General features: G+C 41.8%; 1 protein-coding gene across 1 annotated transcript; it reads right to left on the minus strand.

Annotated features, from left to right (window-relative positions):
• Nucleotides 1–934: 934 nt before the first annotated feature.
• Nucleotides 935–20,037, minus strand: nup155 (nucleoporin 155). The gene is made up of 34 exons (XM_061800274.1): nucleotides 19,872–20,037; nucleotides 19,459–19,632; nucleotides 17,519–17,656; nucleotides 16,557–16,653; nucleotides 16,403–16,473; nucleotides 16,236–16,328; nucleotides 15,158–15,421; nucleotides 14,992–15,065; nucleotides 14,244–14,335; nucleotides 14,048–14,145; nucleotides 13,716–13,883; nucleotides 13,549–13,649; nucleotides 12,694–12,864; nucleotides 12,502–12,612; nucleotides 12,332–12,426; nucleotides 11,640–11,725; nucleotides 11,395–11,536; nucleotides 11,218–11,284; nucleotides 9,830–9,945; nucleotides 9,583–9,686; nucleotides 9,314–9,447; nucleotides 9,044–9,235; nucleotides 8,570–8,708; nucleotides 8,354–8,489; nucleotides 6,554–6,707; nucleotides 6,377–6,481; nucleotides 5,845–5,999; nucleotides 5,629–5,758; nucleotides 4,763–4,876; nucleotides 3,644–3,764; nucleotides 3,449–3,559; nucleotides 2,746–2,882; nucleotides 2,548–2,654; nucleotides 935–1,912 (listed from the first exon to the last, which is right to left on the minus strand). Exons 2-34 carry the CDS (start codon nucleotides 19,598–19,600, stop codon nucleotides 1,774–1,776), a joined length of 4,104 nt encoding a protein of 1,367 aa, XP_061656258.1. The 5' UTR covers nucleotides 19,601–19,632; nucleotides 19,872–20,037; the 3' UTR covers nucleotides 935–1,773.
• Nucleotides 20,038–20,242: the final 205 nt, after the last annotated feature.

Here is a 20,242-nt window from a genome sequence, read left to right on the forward strand (position 1 = left end):
TGTAACAGTAGCACAACCTTTTTTTTTTTTTTTTTTTAATCTAGTACAGTACATTGTCGGTGTCATGTCTGGGACTCTGTTGCAAAGTATTCAAAGTGTGTCACTTTTTCCACATGTTGTTGTTCCAGAGGAAATAATTTCCTCCACCCCTCGAAATTCTACACACAACATCCCATAATCACAGCATGTTTTTTTTTTGTTTTAATTTGTGCAAATTATTATTTTTTTAAAAAGCTGAGAAACCACAAATCCATGAATGTTGATTTCTTAATGGTTTTCCAAATTGTCATTTTGTGTGTAGAATTTTAAGGGGTCGCGGGGAATTTATTCCATTTTGGAATATGGCTGTAACAGAACAAAATGTGGAAACGGTGACGGGCTGTGAATACTTTCCAGCTGCACTGTAAATTCATCAAAATATTACAAACACTATGTGAAATTCTACACCAATGCAAACTACAAAAAATAAACGTTGTGGCTAATATTAATATTCAGTACATTGAAGAATTTTCATGTCTAATTCTAACATTGTGGCCAGTACAGGTGCATCTCAATAAATTAGAATATGATACAAATTTTTTCAGTAGTTCAATTTAAAAGAAACATTTGTATACAGGGTTTCCCCATTTGAAATATGAATATCTAAGTAATTAGATGTCCTAGAAGAACAAAAAGACTTTCCAGAGTGCCAATTCTTACTCAATTTTAAAATTAAAAACTATCGCTTCTTATGTAATATTTTAATATCTTGGGATGTTTGTGTTTTTGTTAGCTGTAATCATCCAAATTATCTATGGACTGTAATTTCCATAACACTTAATTTATTGAGATGCACCTGTTTTTGTTTATGTGGACAAAATAAATTTGTATAATAACAATGCATTGTTTTTTTGTTTTTTTTTAACACAATGCATTGATAATAATCCACAAAAAGTCAAGTCCAAACTTCTTTATTTCCACCAGGCTAAAATATCAAAGCGCTTACACTAATTGGAAGGAAAAGACAACAACCATTTAAGCGTTCCCTTTTGTGATGACTGTACGGGAAGGCCTTGAGTGCCGTTTTTAATTAAACGTAATTGCATGAACACAAAGACGTGACATCCCTCTGCGACATCACATTACGAACAACGCAGCCGCCATTTTAAGGCAGCTAGTTGCGCGGCGGGCAATAGCAAGGCTGGAGGCAACTGTGCCGAAAAGTGGAAAAACAGCCTCATGAACACATTATAAAAATATTCAAATTGGTTTTATGTACATTGTCCAAAAAAAAAAAAAAAAAAAAAAAAAGGTGATGATGTCTGTCTGTCTTCTCTTGTAAAAGCATAGGAGTACATGTACTATATTTACAACCTTTTCAATGTTGTGTTTTGGAACACGATTAAGCATTAAATAAGTTAAACCTGCTTCTTCAGTCTCCTTACGGTACTATCCTTGCACTGTGGTGTCATGAATAGTCATACTTGGCATATTACTAAAAAATAAGATATACTACTTACTCACAAAAAGTGAGGAATCTTTGGCTTTGGGGAGAAATTTCAGGATGAACCTAAATTGCACTATACACTTTACAGCCGAACTCAATTCGACCTTCTCTAAACTTTTGAATTCACATGTCCAACTGTTCATTTAGGTTTCATTCTGCTATTTCACCTCTAACCTTTTGTGAGTATTGTATAACGCTGACTGATACCTGAATCCCGTCTCCATCGTACAAATGTGACAGATTTACCAGCTAAGCGATTAAAGGCAACAGAGGGAGCGCGGCGAACGTCAGTGAAGTTTATCCAGTTTGGCCTGCAGAGACTTAAAGTTGCCGATGGTGTGCTGGAGTGTGGCGTTGGGGCTGAGGGACTGCAGCTCCACCAGGTAGCCGCAGATGTTGTCCAGACACACGTTGGTGAAGCGGCGTCTGAGGCGGAGGGGAAAGAATTTGTTGGCAATTGGAGTTATAGCCTACGGAGTTGCCGTTAATTTCGTTAACTCCAGTGCGGTAGGAAGTAGTAACACACATAATAAAGTAAAATAAAAAATCCCTTACTTTCAAGATAAAAAGTCAAGATTTAAGTCGTAATATCACAAGAATAAAGTCCTATTTTCAAAAAAAAGTTGTGTCATTTTAAAACCTTGTTTAAATTTTTCCGATTAAATATGTTTAATTACGAGAAGAAAAAAAAAGTCTATTTTTGAGATTATAATTATGCATCTTTGAGAATAAAGTGGTATATTGTCAAGGAATAGTTTTCTTTTCTTTTAGATTAAAGTCGTAATATTACAAGAAAAAAGTACTATACCTAAGAAACAAATAGTATATTTTCTCAATATTACGAGAATAAAGTCGTGAACGAATGAGCTAAGATGAGCAATGTTGAGGATCTCACAAGGTTACACTTTAGTATAGCTTTAAAAAGTGACCAATTACTTGTTATTTGTCACATCACCTTTCAAATATTATTAGCCGGTGCGAAAGGGGCTACTGACAGAGACCCTCTGACGTTTCAGCTCCCTCTGGATGCCCGAAATGGAACTGCTAGCGAAGCGGCTTACCTGTCATACGTGGGCACTCTACTGGGGTCGTCCACGTAACCCGACAGAAGCACGTGGATGCACTCCACCAAGTGCAGAGGCTTCTTCAGACGCTGCCAGTAAGGATCCTACAAGGGACAACGTTTATGCAAATGTACTGCTATTTGTTTTTAAAAATGACTGATAACTGCAAGAGGATATGTGATTTGAGGCTTGTACCCTGGATTTGAAAAGCTGGTCGTAGACCTCCAGAAGGCGCGGCAGCTGCACCCCGATCTCCTGCATGGTGGACGTGACGAAGCCCACGTCCCAGTTGAGGCGGCACACCTCCTGCTCCAGATACTTCACCAGGAATTCTACAAACACACAACACACACGGTACATATACACTTTATGTACTTTACAAAACACACACTTTACACCACACACTACAAACAGAACACAATTGACACGACACACACTACACACCAACATCCAAACTTTATACACGCATACAGTCTTTACAAAACAAACACTTCATACACACCTGAAAAACAACACACACTTTACACACCACCATTCACGCTTTATACACACAAAGAACACTCAATTCACACACACTTAAAACAACACACATTACACATCAACACTCACACACAGAACCCACTTTACATACACAACACTTTTTACAAAGAGCACACACAAAGCGGAAAACACACACAATAATAGTAATAACACTGCACGCTTGTAGGGAGTCAAACCCTGGTAAGAGTCCACAGAGAGGACAGGTTTGAACAAGCTGCTTGTAATGACAGGCATACTGATGACTTGTGGGGGCGAGGAATGATTGTAATTATACCACTACGAGTTAAATCACCAGCATCCCAACTACAGCAAGGTATACACAACGTAAATTGCACAGCAATGAGAGATTAATGCTTACCTAATGGAAAATATCGCGGCGTTCCCGCATAGATCCTGCCCAGCGACACCAGCTTCAAACTGAGGGATCTCATCCTGTCCACTGGACTCATAGCCACCGTGTCTGCCAATTCTGTGAGACAAGATTGGCAACAAATCAGCAAATAACGATGAAAGCAAAATGCTACCTTTTTTGTTTGTGTTGTAGGGCCGTTACCTTTCTCTATGATTTCCTGCCACAGCGAGTGCACCAGGATCGGGTCAGAGTGTCCCGCGCAGTGAATGATGGCCAGCTTGCACTCGGACAGTTTGAAGTGGTCAGCGTATTCCCCGTAGAGCTGCACACAGGACACATCACATTTTCAAACAACTCCCATTGCCTAAAGCAGTGTTGCGCAACCTTTAATGAGGCAAACACATATTGTGGGCGGCGTGGCGCGCTGCAACCGGACGGCCGCCGCTTCATATCGTTGTGTCCCTGACCAAGACAACCCACATTGCCCATGAATGAATGTAGTTGGATGTTTGGTGGTGGTCGCAGGGGACCGTAGGTGCAGAATGGCATGCTTCCGTCAGACTGCCCCAGGACAGCTGTGGCTACATAAAAAGCTTACCACCGCCGCAGTGTGACTGTGGAGTGAATAAATGTGTGCAATTGTAAAGCATTTTTGAGTATCATGAAAAGCGCTATACAAGTTTAATGTATTATTATTATTTTAAATTAGCAAGATATCACATGAAAATTTCACAAAAAGTATGAATACTGAAAGAATGATGATCATGGGCACATCCTGCCAGGAGGAGGCCCCGGGGACGACCCAGGACACGCTGGAGAGACTACATCCCCGACTGGCCTGAGACCGCCTCGGGATCTCCCCGGAACAGCTGGATGACGTGGCTGGGGAGAGGAAAGTCTGGGCTTCCATGCTTAAACAAAGTGGAAGAAAATGAATGGATGAATGGATGAATGGATGGATGGATGGATGGATGGATGTTTTGTACTAAAAAGTTAAGTAGAACTGAACTGCACTTGGGCAGTGATTGTCACTGATCTAGTGGAAGACCAATTAATTGTTCTGCCAGTCACTGTTCCTCACTGGGATAGATAGATAAACAAAAATATATAATTTGTAGGAAGAAAATAATTCTCGGGCCAATTAAGTGATAAAGGATTATTTGCCGCGACACATGACCCTGTGTCACAATGAGATGTACCACTACCGTTCTTCAGCCACGATGGGCGATTTTCCCTACAATCGTCAATCTTTTGTCTGACATGTCCAGAATCGTACTGTATAGTACAGGCGTAAGATGCTAATAACCTGGCACGTGTTACCTTGGTGATGTCCATGAGATCTGAATCCAACTGAGAGATGGCGTTTTTCACAGAAGGATGATTGGAGTACTGTCGCATCAGTGTCTCCTGAATCTGGACTTGGATACGTACCAGCTAGAAGAAAGCAGAGCGGCATTACGCGGGTGGGCGGATTTTTACATTTTTAGAGTTAAAGCTAGAGTAGAGTTGGAAAGGCTAATGAAACTAGCACCAACGTCGCAGTAGTTATAACCGCTTAGGCAACTAATATTTGAACAAACAGTACAGCAACACATGTAGACAGACATAATACTCAAAGGCATATATTCTTTATCCTCTGCGAAAAACTGCTATTACTGCAGCATATTAAGTTACTCAGTTGTGACCATCTATCTCCTTTGTGTATTATCTATGTCTGTATTATACTCTCCCGTGAGCCAAGGGGCAAACACCAGGAGCAGCCTAATGTCAATGTACTGTATTGAAGCTTGAAACTATGATGCATCAACTGTTTAATTCTTTACATTTTTTAATTATGTTCTTACCCGTATGTTTTTATGATGTACCATAATGTAGAGTGCTATTGTTCTTGTTAAAAAACATGTTACAAAAATTTTCATTGGTGTTTTTTGGGGGGAGGGAACGCATTGATGGCATTTCTTTTCATTTCAATGGGAAAGTTGATTTGAGATACAAGTGTTTGAGGGTATGTTAAGACATTCACTGCCATTGACGGCTTTAGAAGTCAAATATAACTGGGAAGGCTGACAGTGATTGAGTTATACAAACACTGCTTGGAAAATGGTCAAGGCCAACAATGGTAAATGATTAACCTAAACCACTACATATACTTTATTTTCACGGGCTCAAGACCGTCTAAACTGTACCTCCATCTTCTCCTCCAGCTCATGGAGGAACTCGCCATCTGCCGCCTGAGCGGAGATGGAGGAGGAGCTCTTAGCAGACAGGATGGCCCGGGCCAAGTACTCCAGGCGCTGCTTGAGGGAGATCTCAGTGCTTCATGTGTGCACAGAAGAGAGGGACATTGATGGTGATTCAAAGATGACATCATCGTCATCATTCAGGGTGGCGTGTTCACACACCTGTGCATGTCGGCGAGGCGGGCCAGAACGTGGGCTGCCTTGCCAAAGTTGCGGTTCTTTTCGTAGTAGCGCCACAGCAGGTCCATGTTGTGTACCTTGCTCTGATCCTGCTTGATCATATGCATGAGATGCTCTTCCAGGTATGGCGAATTCACCTGGACAACAGAGGAGCCAACCGGAAAACAGAATTTAAAATTGTTAAAATTTTGTACTGGCCTTCACACGCCCTTTTCATTGCCAATCCTCCAAATGATACATTTTGACGGCCTGCGCCGCACACAGTATACATGCTTCCAAATTATTTGGGGCTCATTTGGGCAAATCACCCAGTAGGAGTTAGTCAAAGTACAAGCCCTGGAATCAGCCCAAAATGGGTTATTAATTCACCGTTTACTTTCATGGGTCCTGCGTCCTTTTAGGCCCACCCAATTTAAGGTTTATCTGTGAAATTGGTGGGATTATTTTAACTTCCCGCAGGGCTGTACTGAGGAAGTACCACCTGTTGCTCTGGCCCTAATTAAACAGACGGTACCTCTAGCAGCTTGTCCGCCAGATCAGCCTGGATGAGCCAGTTATACAGGGCAATATGAAACAGCTCGTCTTGGGACCTCTGGGCCAGACCGAAGATCTGCTCAAACTACGGCGGAAAGAGGTTCTCATTAAAAAATGCAGAAAAATGTACAGAACCAAACATCAATTTCTCACTCACATGGGCTGTCGCTTCCTCATTACTCAGCATGTTAGGATCCGAGGTGAGGACGGGAGGCCCCGGCTGTTTTGGGACGCTGGGGGACTGAGGGGCCGCTTTGCTTTGGTTCACCAGCTCCTGCATGGTGTCCGTGATGCATTTGTAACACAATAGCCTGCCGGGGGGGGGGGGGGGGTTAATATGGGAAAATGTCAGGGATAAAAACCATCAACAAATTACTGCAGCTTATTGCAGTGTTTACTTGTGAGTTTAATGACTTAATACAATTTGTGTAAAGCACTAATACGCATATTTGTTTGCTCGTGTGTGATGTCATGTCAGTGTGCTATTTAGGCTAGTATGCTACCTAATATTATTGTTGAGCCTCAGGTGAAGGTGGTTTGAATAACTACTAAATACAGTTGTCCATGTAACACGGGTCCATGATCGTGTTTATGCAAGATGTATGGTGTTGGTGCTTTATCCGCCTCTCCGTTTTAAGTGCTTTGTCACTATCTTGTGGCATCTATATGCAATTACAACCACCTTTTGTGGGGACATCAATTATTTGCAGATTTTTGACATTCGCCGCAGGGCTTGGTCCCCATCTCTCACTAATAGTGGGAGTTCACTGTATAGAAAACACTATGATATGTGCCTTTACTCAATCACCAACTTCGACATTCAAATTTGTCAACTTGAATTCAATCGTACGTTTTTTAGTGGGTAGGCATGAAAGAGGGTCTCCCCCAGCTTGTCTGTGAAATTCAGGTTTGTAAACCACTGTAATGACTAACAAATTCCTATAGATGGCGGCATTGCATCCCTTCAGATTTGAGATCAGCACAGCTTTTGAGTAGAAGATAAAGACTAGGCGGTGAATCTTGGCTTGTCACGTCGATTAGTAGGTAGTAGAAAAATCTGAGTCGCGATTGTGAGTGAAAAAGCCACTGACGTTCAGCTCGAGCCATGCGGTGAGTCAGGGTTGCTCATGGCGCATTTCTTATTTGTATGTGTATAAATAAATGAATTGCCATTTAGCCGTATAATTTGAGGTGTCACATAAGCAAAATATATTAGCATCTGCTTGACATTTTTCAGAGGAAGCTCGTTTTCTCCGCTTTTCCATGTTCAACCGCTGATTATGAAAGAACTAAAAAAAATCTAGAAACAAACTTTTTCAGGTGGAAAAAAAAGGACTCTTTCTTTTGGTAGGCCAATTGCTTATATTGTCACAGAACACATTATTCTGTGGATCTTGAAAGATCAGTCAAAATGCTCTAATGCTGCTAATATGAGGAATGGCTGGCCGTGAATGAGTTAAGAGGCGGGGCCTGGTGGAGTGGCATGTGACATCAGACAGTCTTTGTTGGAGTGTCTGGGCAGGAGCTGTGGCCACAGCAGCTCAAGCATGAGTGCTCATTCTGAGAAAAACAATCGCTATAAACTGTGGATTTCTGTGATATAATTTCTGCAATAGACAATTTACACAAAAAAATATGCAATGCAGCGGGGCCACAGTAGGGGCTCGTTACCAAACTATCGCGAGAGAACATTGAGTACTGAAATAACGATGGTGTCTAGATTTACTAACAAATCTGGGCAGGTTGAGTTGAACATCGAGTTATTATTCTGTCGTATGAATTCCAACAGTTGGGTTCACAGGTTAATTGTACCTTCTGCCTACTGGAGAAGCATTTAATTTTCTGCCTGTCACTATACGTCGCTGGCACGGACAGAGAAACAAAGACATCATTTGGAATAAACAAATAAGTTTCAGATCAATTAAGTGAAATGGTATAATCTTACTGCTAATATTACCTTTCTTGGAAGGCCAGCTGTCCCGCCTGGTCCTCCTCAGGCTCTCCATTTTTGTAAAAATGGGGACCCAGCCTCTGGGGGTCCTTCTTGTCAGCCGCCGTGAGGCACAGCTCGAGCACACCCTCATAGAAACGCACTGAGATGTAGCACATTTGCACCAATTATACACAGGACGGCCGTAAGCGGTGATAACGGTGGTGTCCAGTTATAGGCTACCTTGTCTGTACTGGGAGCAAACCAGTGGTAGGTCAGTGTGCTGACTGATTTGCTGGTAGAGACGAAGTGACTCTCTCAGGGTTCTCTCTTTATCGACTTTGCTCTGGATCTGCTTGGAGCTCTGCAACAACTCGTTAGCCTGAGTGAAAGAACATCAATATTTTAAATCCCAAAACGAGTATGATGAAACTATTTGTTGATGTAAAAGCCTAAGTGACTGGGTAATTCAAGTGACACAATTCCGATTTCTTTTCTCTAAAGTGACGCAATCTGGATATGCGTCAGGGAAGCGTAAAACACAGCTATTCACCTATGATGTGTAAATATGCTACGTTACAGGTGTATAGAACAAAATGGAGCTCGCTATTTAACAGCAACCAGCAGAGGACACCACTAAATCAGACACGACTAGCTGTAAACCCAAGCAGTGTCAACAAGAAAGCAAACTTTCAATTTATTGGCTCCGCCGTTTACCTTGGAGCAGACGCTGTCGTCGGTGCTGTAGAGCAGCGGGCAGAGGTCCCGCAGGTGATTGCTGATGGCATCCACAGAGGCGTTATCTTTAATGTAGACGTTAATGAGCGCCGTGACCAGGGCTCCCGACAGCTCCTTGCCCCGGATCACCACATCCTTGAAACTCGCTCCCTTCATCTGCTCTTGAAACTCCTAAAAAGATTGGTAAGGAGAGATATTAAGAAAGCGGTAGCGTAAAAGTGGAGGTTGGAGTGATTGTGTAAATGCTACCTTGGGCAGTTCTGACATTATGAGGCTGAACTGATGATCGCAGAGAAGCTTCCAGAGGGCTAGAGTCTGATAGGAGCGGTGTACTAGCGCCTGGATGCTCTGCAAGGAAACTTTCTCATAGACCTGAGCCTTGGCTGGAAACAAGAATCACAATTTACAATGTGTTTATTATTGGGGTTGTAGTTTACAGTGGTGTAGCTACATTAGAAAAAGGAGCAAAACAGGCTCTGTAGCCTATAAACAAAACTGTCCGGATTCTCATCACTCACTGTGATATTTCCTCTGAAGCTCCTGCTGGACCTGCTGAGAGCTGGCGCCATCCGGCCGCATAAATCCCAGCAGTCTTTGCTGCAGATTCCCAGGGGAGTTGAAGCTACAAAAGGAAGCAGAATCAAAATGGTGAGCTTACAAGACATTTTTTCATCAGTACTCGTTTCCAGTACATTTTTAAGTTAAGCCTGTAGTTACTGTATCTCTTTAAATGTATGTAAGTAAATGTTGACTTCCATATCGTACCTTGAGCCGCTCAGAGAGGATGGACTGAACTGAGAGTTTTTGTCCAGAAACTCCTTCAACCCGTGGAGCTCTAGAAGGACCGACTCCAGATGAAACGAAGCAACGCTGCTTCCCAACTGTGATGATGATAAGGAGTGTTTAAGAGCATTGATTAGACATAGTGAGCATAGTTTTGAAGGGGACACATTATGAAAATTGACTTATTGCCCATTTCTGAAAATGTATGAGGAGACTTAAATTTAGGGCTGCAGCTATCGAATATTTTTAGAATCGAAAATTCTATCGATTATCCCATTGAATATTTGAGTAATCTGAAAATAATTAATTTTGCCTTATTAAACAAAATAACACGTACATCTGAGGTATTAAGGTATTATTCTTGTACATCCTCATATTCCACACTATATCTGTGACTTTGAGTGTGCATGGCTTTAAAAGGCGGGGTCTGACGTAGTGAGTGACGTGGGCGTCAGCAAATGACAGTGTAGAAATGGCTGGCTGTTAACAGTGTGTTGAGTGACTCGACATGAGTTGTGGCCATCGGCAACTCGTAAATGAATGAGATTCATACGCGTTTGTTTTCTTAATGTTTGTTCAGTAAAGGGAAAGTGCGCCGGTGGCTGTGTCTTTCCTTGACCACTTGCGGGGGCATTACAAAATGTTCTGACTAGCGATGCTTGGCTATATTAAATTAGCTTACATCGACTCTTACATTACCTTCTGTGTTGGCAAATGTAGACGTGCTGTTGTTGTACACCTTGCACTTTGTCTTCATCTTTTAACTGTGAAATGATCCCATACTTTGGACATTGTCATTTATAGAATCTTTTCTCCTGTCTTGCTGACATGGAGTGGTGCGTGTGACTGTCCTAACATCAGTCCATGTGGAAAATGATCCATGTGACGTTTTGAGGCAGAGATTTTGCATCTACCTATTTTGTAATTGAATTATTTGAGTTATTTCATTAATAATTGCAACCCGAGGAGCCTAGGTGGCTTTGCAAAGGCGTCATTCTTTTGAAGTCTGGACGTGGAGGGGTGAACATATCCTGCTGTGGAGGGAGTCTAAGTCTTCAGAAGTCTCTTATAAGACCACAAAAACACTAGAATTGTTGCGAGTTGCTTTTTCTTTTGACCAATAGTCAATAGAGGAGTTAGAAAAGTTGCCAATTTCCCCCAAGTAAAAGCTTACTCAGCATTTGCATACCCCATAGAGTAATTTGAATCAGAGCGTGACAAGTGAATCCTAAAGTGTTGTAATTCTTTATCCTTTGTTTATTTTGACAGAAGAATGTCGGAGAGCTTACATTCAAATTGTGAAAAAATTAAAAAAAACATAACAAAGCTCCTTTAAGGGGACCCAAAGGCACTTTATAAATTATACTTACAATACTGACAGTCTGATTTCCTTTGCTGATGGTTTTCTCCACTGCTAGGCTCCCGTCCCAAATGTTTCTGTTTGTGAGAAGCCAGCGAGGAAAGAAGAAAAATGGACAAAACATGAGTCCTCCACACTGGTTTGATACGAGGACACCACATATTGATGATTATTCGGGCATACTGACCCGAGAATGCGAGCGAAGTAGACACAGATGCCGTTGTGCTTCCCGGAGAAAATCACCTCTGGCCCAACAGACATCGGTGTAATGGGGGCAGACCCAGAGTGCATTGGACCAAAGGGTGTGGCCAGCGGTGGAGGCAAAATGCCTTTTGGATGGAACAAATCATACAGTATTTGAATATCAGGCAATAAAATGGTTGGGGAGTCCCCCCCCCCCCACACACACGGTCACGTTGAGCATGCACTCACCAGGTGCTGGGGAGCTCATCATGGGTCCAACATTGCTGGGTGGTGACATAGCTGCGGGAAATCTCATCTGTGCTTCTCCTCCATATCTAATGATGTATACGTACATTTAACAATACAGGGCGTCCCTGGTTTATGTATGGACGTACGATACAGCTCTCCCTTGATGCACTGAGCTTCACTTCCTCTTCTAGCCTTCTCACCTCATCACCATCTATGTAGTATGTTATTAACTTGTTCCCTCTTTGTTTTTCGCTCTCTCCTCTACTGGATGTGTGCTTTCACAGTGATCTGTTGTTGCTGCCATCATGGGACTACGACTGTTGTTGATACGACTGCTGTTGTGCCCATTGTTCTCTCGTCCCTCCCCTGGCTCCTATTTTCTCTCTTTATCTACCTTCTGTCTCTCCATCTCAAACCAACCGGCCGAGGCCGATGGTCGCCCCACAGAGCCTGGGTTCTGTTTAAGATTTCTACTAGAGTGTTAGCGTAGGGTAGTGATGGACAGACTACGCCGCGTTAAGGACAAATTCTCATTACGTTGCCGCCGGAGGATCGCAAGTCCATCAGAACACCATGTACCTTCATTACTATTTGTAGGAGTGTAAAACTGCGCTGCAACATAATAAGACATGCTTCTACTATAGTGGTGTACCAAATAAGTGTGCACAATATGTATCTTTGTGTTATCAGACCTGAAGAAAGCTCTGGTGGCCCACTGCGAGACTTCTCTGTCACAAGCGGCATTGGAACAAGCCAGGATCAAGGCTGTGGCGCAAGCCTGCTCCTCCTGAACACAACAGATACGTTGAAACATGTTCAGAGAGTCCACTGGTCTCCCGTGTCAAAGAAATAAAGATTATACCCGGTGTAGCTTAAAGAAGCGTTCGATCTCCTCGCTCTCGCCTCCCGCACAGCTCACCAGCAGGTGACGGAGCTGATCCACGGGACGCAGCTTTTGGAAGATGTGACTCCCCTAAAGAACGGCGAGAATCTTGCCGTTAGTATTCTGAACTGGGACTAAACATTGCATCTTGCACACCAACAAGCTTTAAACCTTTGCTGAAAGGAGGACAAATTTTTGTGGGGGGATGTTGTGCTGCATGACCACCACAGGCGAATCGGTGACGGGGATGAGGTCCGTGTTCAGGGGAGTACAAATCCTGGCTGGCCTTTCCTCGTTGATGCCGCTTATAGCCCATGTGTGTCCATCAATATTAGACATGATCTACATGGAAAAAGGACTTTATTATAAAGCATCATTGCATGCTTGCATAATCAAAGGAGGTGAAACACGAGCTGTATCACATAATGAAAAAGTCAATACAACGTGATAGAGCAGGGGCGCCATTTGCGGCCTGCAGCTTCTTTTTTTTTACTGTCCCATGGCATAGTTGAAAAAAAAAAATACAGTGAATCCCCGTACATTCGTGGTTCATCATTAACAAATCTGTGGATTTTTGGGGGGACCAAGCCTCAATTTTCTGCAGTAATCTTGACTATTTGCTGTTTTTGTGTGCAATTAAAGTACTACTTTGGCACCATCCGGTGGAGTGTTGATGTTGTTAGGTTTAATACATTGACATTCTTCACTTGCCTTTAAATGTCCTGTTTTGTTGTTGGCTGTCATTGAATGCACCTCGTGCACAGTCAAAAGCGAAACTTAAATCAAGTCAATGTTTCTCCTTTTCTCCCACTGCAGCTACTAACAGCTCGTTTACAAGCTAGTATGCTAGCAAATACTCACAGATTTTCACTACTTGTGGCAGAGAAGAGAAAGTGAAGAATAAAAATCTCACTTTATCCTTACATTGTTCTCTACGGGGCCCTCTGTGGGAAAAGATTGCCCACCCCTGTTCATCAAGGTATTAGTTGTCATGTTGCAATGGTAAATCTGGTTTGCTGATCCCACCTGAGTCTCCATCAAGGGCTTCTTGAAGGGGAATGAGTCATGGTTGATGCACCACAGGAGGTCGTTGTCCTCCGTCTCAGAAGCCGCCATCAGCAAAATACCTGCAGGAATTATCAACAATTATCGAAGATTCTCAATAAGCCAAAACCTCTATCTTATGGGTTTACCTTTACTGTGCAGCGCCTTGTGGACCTTGGCGGGTTTCTGCAGTGTGGAGGATGCGGAGAAGCCCGGCGGTAGGCGGACATGAACCAGAGAGAGCAAGGACGGTCGCGCTGGCGTGTGCCTTTGTTGCGGCGGTGCAAAAGGCGTAGTGCTGAAGTAGAGACGTACACCTGTGGAAAAAAATTATAATATCAGGAGTGTAAACATGTTAACAGATAAGACACCTTCCACAACATTAGGCCTACCTGCACGATGTAAAGCGGGGTACGCACATACCAACAATCAGATGTAATTTGAGCATTTGTCTTGTATTGTGTTGTTTTTTCCTCTTTACCTGCGTGTGTCACAGCAAGCAGGTGACAGTCAGAAGACTCTGATCTACTAATCACAGAGATCTGGACGATGGGCTTGAAGACGGAACGATCTATCGTCCTACATAGGATCAGTTTAAAACCAACATGAGTTCTCTTGTGTTTCTACTAGAATGGTTAAAGATGGACTAAGTGAAATATGCTTTATTGTGGAGTTACCTGGCAATGTTTCCGGCGGCTGCAACAATGCTGCTTTGAGACATGGTGGCCACGCGACTCATACACTGTCCATCAGCGCCCAGGTCATACACCTGACAGACAGAAAAGAGGGTACTTTTTTCAGTACACTGACAAATACCACAAGTCTATGGCTTCCCCGATTAAAGGAGACATATTATGGAAAACTGACTTATCAGTGTTTGTGTATAAATAGTTGGTACTCTGGAGTGCCAGACCACTAATCAAGAGTGAAATTCAACAACCAAGCAAAATTTTTTGTGATCCACCTACTGTACATCTGAAAATGTGCATGTAAACGACACGTTTTGAAATTTGCCAAAAGTGTGTTTAATTTAGACAATATCGTCGCCCCCCACACAGTTTCTCCACCCATGACTTGACAGTTGGCAGTTAGGCTAGGGGAATATCTTTCAAGCAATGGATGGACAACCGTGTCTGAAAATACCATTATGCAGAAACACCCACAAGCCCCTGGTATTGTGTCAAAGACAAAAGGTAAAGTCATCGCATCGATAGTTTTTGCTAGTGCGCAATAAAAATGTGAGGAAATGTCTACTCAAACATCTGAACTTTATAGGTGTCAATAACTTTAAATGATGGCGGGTGTGTGTTGACTCCCCAGTTATAAAAGGGTGAGCACACTTGTGCAACCACATTATCTGAGTTGTTTATTTGTACTTAACTTCTCAAAAAGATATATACACCACATACAGAATTGGGGTAATACCTGTAGGACTCCTTTCTCTGAGCGTGTAAATAGCGTGTTGCGCGAGTCGTCCACCGCAATCTGCACAATTGGGTCTGGGAAGGATATTAGGAAGGGAGGAGGAATAAAAAAGGTTGATGAATAAATACTAGTTTATACCCCCAATGTAGGAATTCCCTGTGCTTACCGTCCTCAGAGAAGGAGAACTGGAGCACAGACGGTACGAGGAAGGACAAGGAGCTCTTGGAGTGGTTGATCTTGCGGCAGCGCTGACTCAGCCAGCCCGCCTCCGCCTGGTAGGCGATCTCGTACAGGCAGCCGTCCTTGCCCGCCATGAAGATGCGACCCAGGTCGGTGGAGGTGACCGAGAGGATGTAGGTGTTGTCGGTGGGGATGGAGAAGAGGGGGTCTGGCAGCAGCTGCATGCCGCCCGACATGCTGTCGTTCAGCCCTGAGACAAAACATAAATTCACAAGCTAGGGGTGGCCATACATTTCATAAATTAAAAACTTAAAAATGTACATTAAAGGGGATGTATAGTATACAAAATAGATTTTTTTTATGGCATGTTTAAAAATAGTTGTATGTCTGGAATGCTTGCCCACCCAGCAAGTGTGAAATTACACAAAAGTAAATCTTTTATCTGAAAATGTGTCTCTGAACACTTTTTATGAGGATGCAAAGTAATTTTATGATGCTAAAGTTGTAATTTGAATAATTATGAGGGGAAATTACAGTGTTTTTCCTGGAATAAATTTGGTATGAGAAAAAAAAATTATTTGACCTCAGAAAAGTAAACTTAAGAGAAAATAAGTAGTAGTCATTTTACAAGGGAAAAGGTCCTAATTTGACACAATTAAGGTTGTCACTATTTGGGAAAAGTTATAATTTACTGATTAAAGTAGTATTAGGAGGAAAAGTACTCATTTTAAATGATTAGTCATAATTTTACAGAACTTTTTTATTTTTTAGAACTTTACATTATTAAATTAATGTTCCAAGAAAAGAAAAGGCATACTTTTACAGGACTTTATGAAAAAAATGATTTTACTTGATTAAAATCGGGCAGCACGGTAGGTACTGGGTGGCACATCCGCCTCACAGTTCTGAGGAGCCGGGTTCAAATCCGCTTTAAAGATGAGGGTAGTTAAAATTGCCCCAAAAAGGATAATTGTGATTCCGACAACCGTGAACCTATGAAGCATTTTGGAACAATAAAAGCCTTCCTCCTGATAAAGGCCTTATGCACTACATCCCAAACTCACCAGTGTGGCCCTTTGGAAAGCTCAGTCCCAGGATTACAACATCCACAGATGTGGCCAACACAAGCAGGTAATGGATGTGAGGTTGCAAAATCCCTGCGAAAATGAAAACAAAAATGAAACATCTCGTTGAAAACGGACACAAAGTGTATTCAGGTGTTCATGCGTACCTTGTTTTGGTTTCACCAGCCCGACTGCCAAAATGGTTTCGATGAGGCCGTCGAAATAAGCCACGTCTCCCCTGCGAGGCGTATTACCACAAAATAAATAAATCACATACGAGTTGCATCTGTCAGTCGCTCACGCTGACGGGATTGTACTCACCCGTCCTCATAATTCCACATGAAGATGTCGTTGTCAATCGTGAGCCACGCTCGAGAAATCTCGGGAAAAACTCCCATCATGCAGTTGAACTGCATATCTACATACCAAGTTAAGGTGAAACATGGAAATCTCCAAAAATATATATTTAATGGACTATTCAACTGTAATAAAGCATTGTTATATACAGCATTGCAGCAGACAAAAGTTTAATTCAACCGTGATGAGGCTCATAACACAAATCAACTTTCCCATTGAAATAAATGGAAATTCCACTAATCCATGACAGAATCACAAAAAAAAAAAGTCTAATCTGTTTTTTTAATGAGAAAAACAGCACTCTCTAATATTGCACCTTATAAAAACATACATACAGTAATGGCATAGTTAAAAGGAATCAAACAGTTTTTGTCACATATTGCATAAATTGAATACTGCTCCTTCGAGTGTGCCTGCCTTGGCCACCTGGGGGCAGTATAACAGAGACAGCTAGAGCTCCTCTCAGCTAAATATATATGACTGTGAGTACTGTTACATTGTCTTATGTCTTGCTGCACCTTTTGTGTTCAAATGTCCATTGTTTAAAGAGTTATATAGGTCTAAATAAGCGGAATAAAAAAAATTAAAATTAAACAAATCGGCCAACGACAGCTCGTATCTAGAAACACTCGGAAGTCGGGTCACTCGTATCTCAAAGCACAACAGTAATATTTCATGTTCATTACATTTCTAAAGAAGCATATTTACATCATATTTAATGTTCTATATGTGTTAAATATAGCATATTTACATCATATTTATTGGCTTCTGCTTTCCTGTAGTTTAGATTTCTATTTACACTGCCCTGACACATATATCCCAAATGTGGCACTTGAGAGCCAAAAAAATAATAATAATCAATTGGCTAACTTGCAATGTAAATCCAGCCTTCTGTATCAACGTTACATTTTCAATCAAAAGGATACGGCTGAATTGCTCTACCAGCTCCGGCGGGAGCGGGACTCGGCGCACGGCGCTGAGCTCCGGCAGGTTGGGCACGCTTAGTAAACCCGGACCTTGGAGGGGATAGTCCATGTCCGATACTCCGGAGAGGGACGGTATATCTAATGGCACAGACAGCACGTTAACATTTGTCACAAAATCAAGATGAATTCATTGTACTTAAATATTTAAGGGGTAAGATGTCAAGCTAGCCACACGTTTCCCTAAGAATGACAATTATCAAATGCTGGGATGGGGTCCACTCTATGTGACTTACTTCCACCTCTGCCATAGTCATAGGCGCAGTAATTCTCAGTGTGGTATGTGGGCTCCCTCTAGTGGTATGCAAAATAAGCACTGGCTACAATAGAGTTGTATTTATCTTTTAAGATCAATACAGTTGCATTTAATCTCTAAAGGTCCTATATTTTACGAAACCAACTTTTTCTAGTATTTGGGATGTTATATTGGCTCCACGGTCTATGCATTCCTGAGTTCCAGATGTTTTTCTGAATTTGAATTTCCCATTCTTATCTACGTCACTAGCAAAGATCTCCACCTATTTGACCACTCCCGAGCCAGCAGTGTCAACATATGCTCTCACTAGTGGGTCTTCTACACAGAGACAACCAATCAGAGGAAAGAGGCGGTCTTAGCCAAATATGAACAAAGCGGAGACAAAACTGGGTCAAACAGAAGTAGCTGTCAGAGGGACCTTTTCTGGACACTCGTATGACAAAACCAAGGTGTGGTTTGAAATTAAATGGACACTTTCATGCAAAGTCCATGTTAGAGACTCACTCTTTGGGGGTCTAAATAGCCAAAATAAGGGCCCTTTAAGAACTGTTTGTTTTTATTTAATCATTTATTTAGGTAAATGTTTTATGAATCCTTTATGTGCACAGTTACATTGTATTTAACTTTTTATTACAATAAATTTGCATTAAATCAATAGAGACTGTTTGTTTTCAAACTTATATTTAGGTTTTATGATTTAACTTATGTCATACATTTTGAATTATTTAAGCACTGTTTTATTTATTTTTCTAAAATTATGCACAGTGTTGATGTTGAAACTGTGCAATATATTTCTGTGGCTTACAATACCATTGAATAGCCTTTTTAGGAATAAAATATCAGTTATTTACTTGGAAAGCTAAGTATTTCTTAAGGTGGTGATAGCTGGCGTAAAAAGTTTGAGAACCAATTTCCTTGGTTTTTACCAGTGCATGACTTCCCCAATAAGCCAGTCCTCAAACAATGCAACAGGTGGACATAACGTAGTACAAAATACTTCGTTACTGCTCTTAAGTAGATTTTTCAAGTATCTGTACTTTACTTAAGTATTTACAGTATTTTTCTGAGGACTTTGTTTGTACTCCCTAAATTTAAAACCAAATATTAGTACTTTCTACTCCAAATAGGCTCGCTGCTATTTTTCCAACCCCCGTGGATGATGACGTGACGTAAAAAAGACAAGCAGAGAGAGGTGAACCTCGGTTAGGATTTTGATTTACTGGGACCTTGAGATTTTATAAGGCGGGGAAAAAAATGGGGACATTAGCGTCAGGGAGCATAATGGGTGACGGAAACAGATTCAAATTAGCCAGATATTCTTCATCAATTACCTTATTTAAGAGAATTGCGATGTCGTTGCCACATTGTTTTGATATCGTTTTAAAAAAATAAAAATAAAAAATCGAGCTGACGCTAGCTGTTCTTTGTTTAAAAACACGTGCAGTTTTGTTGTTATTGTTGTGTCAACCTTATAATAAAGTACAGGAGTGGAATCATGAATTCTACTTTCACCACTGTAGTTTGTTTTTGTTAACACAAGCATCTGTACTTTTACTGATGTACAGAGGCCTCTGCATAGAAGTCTTCCAGGTGCTCCTGTCCTGGCAGGATCCCCGCCGTGACTTACTATGTGAGGGAACGCTGAGCAGCTCCGACAGGTCCGGGAAGCAGCGGTCATCCTGCAGGTGTCGGTCGACGAGCCGGGCCGAGCTGTCGAGCGCCTCAGCGAGAGCAGCGGCGGGGCTGCTGGGTCCGGCGCTGGACGGCATGACTTCAGACTGTCTGCCGCTTGCCGACGAAACTACCAAGATTAAAAATATGCGCAGTGAAACGAAAACATGGAATAATACACACCGTGTCGTGTACGTCACTTGGTGTTTAAAATGGGAGTTTACGTGAGTGACGTTAAACTAGTTGAAACAAGTTGATGAATAGTTCACTGACTGCAAGGAATATTCAATAAAATGCTAGCATGGAGGCTAAATGCTAACGTAGCTTAAGTGTAAATAGGCGCCATTCTGAGTGAGGTCGTCATCTTACCTGAAAGAGAATGACTCCGCCTATTTAGCGAATTGTTTGGGGGAAAAAAAGTTTAGTAAGTAATTTGAGGAATGTAAGGGAAGGGAAACGATAAAAACTAACAGACACTCAACCGGCTGCCCGCCAACCTCATGCGTGACCAGTGAGGTTGACTTCCGGGTTGTTTAAAAGAAAACATACTTGTTACGACTGTAAATAATTCATATGGACTGGTATTGTTTCTAAGAAAAATTCTAATATTTATGACGTTTTTCAAGAATTGTAGACGTAAATAGGAAAGTTTTTATCAGCTTGTAGCGTATTCTTTTTGGGGGTTCAAATATTCAGCCCTACGGCGGTCGAGAGGGTCCAATTGTCAACAAACGCGATTG

The sequence above is a fragment of the Phyllopteryx taeniolatus genome, chromosome 15 (genome assembly GCF_024500385.1).
Source record: "Phyllopteryx taeniolatus isolate TA_2022b chromosome 15, UOR_Ptae_1.2, whole genome shotgun sequence".
Lineage (NCBI taxonomy): Eukaryota > Metazoa > Chordata > Actinopteri > Syngnathiformes > Syngnathidae > Phyllopteryx > Phyllopteryx taeniolatus.

What these genes read in the sequence shown, in the direction of transcription:
- nup155 (XM_061800274.1), bottom strand. Translation starts at nt 19,600, where the DNA reads ATGCCGTCCAGCGCCGGACCCAGCAGCCCCGCCGCTGCTCTCGCTGAG. An exon ending in GTTCTCCTTCTCTGAGGACG is followed by an intron (nt 15,066 to 15,157) that starts GTAAGCACAGGG and finishes TATCCTTCCCAG; the next exon opens with ACCCAATTGTGCAGATTGCG. An exon ending in ACGACAGCGTCTGCTCCAAG is followed by an intron (nt 8,709 to 9,043) that starts GTAAACGGCGGA and finishes TCTTTCACTCAG; the next exon opens with GCTAACGAGTTGTTGCAGAG.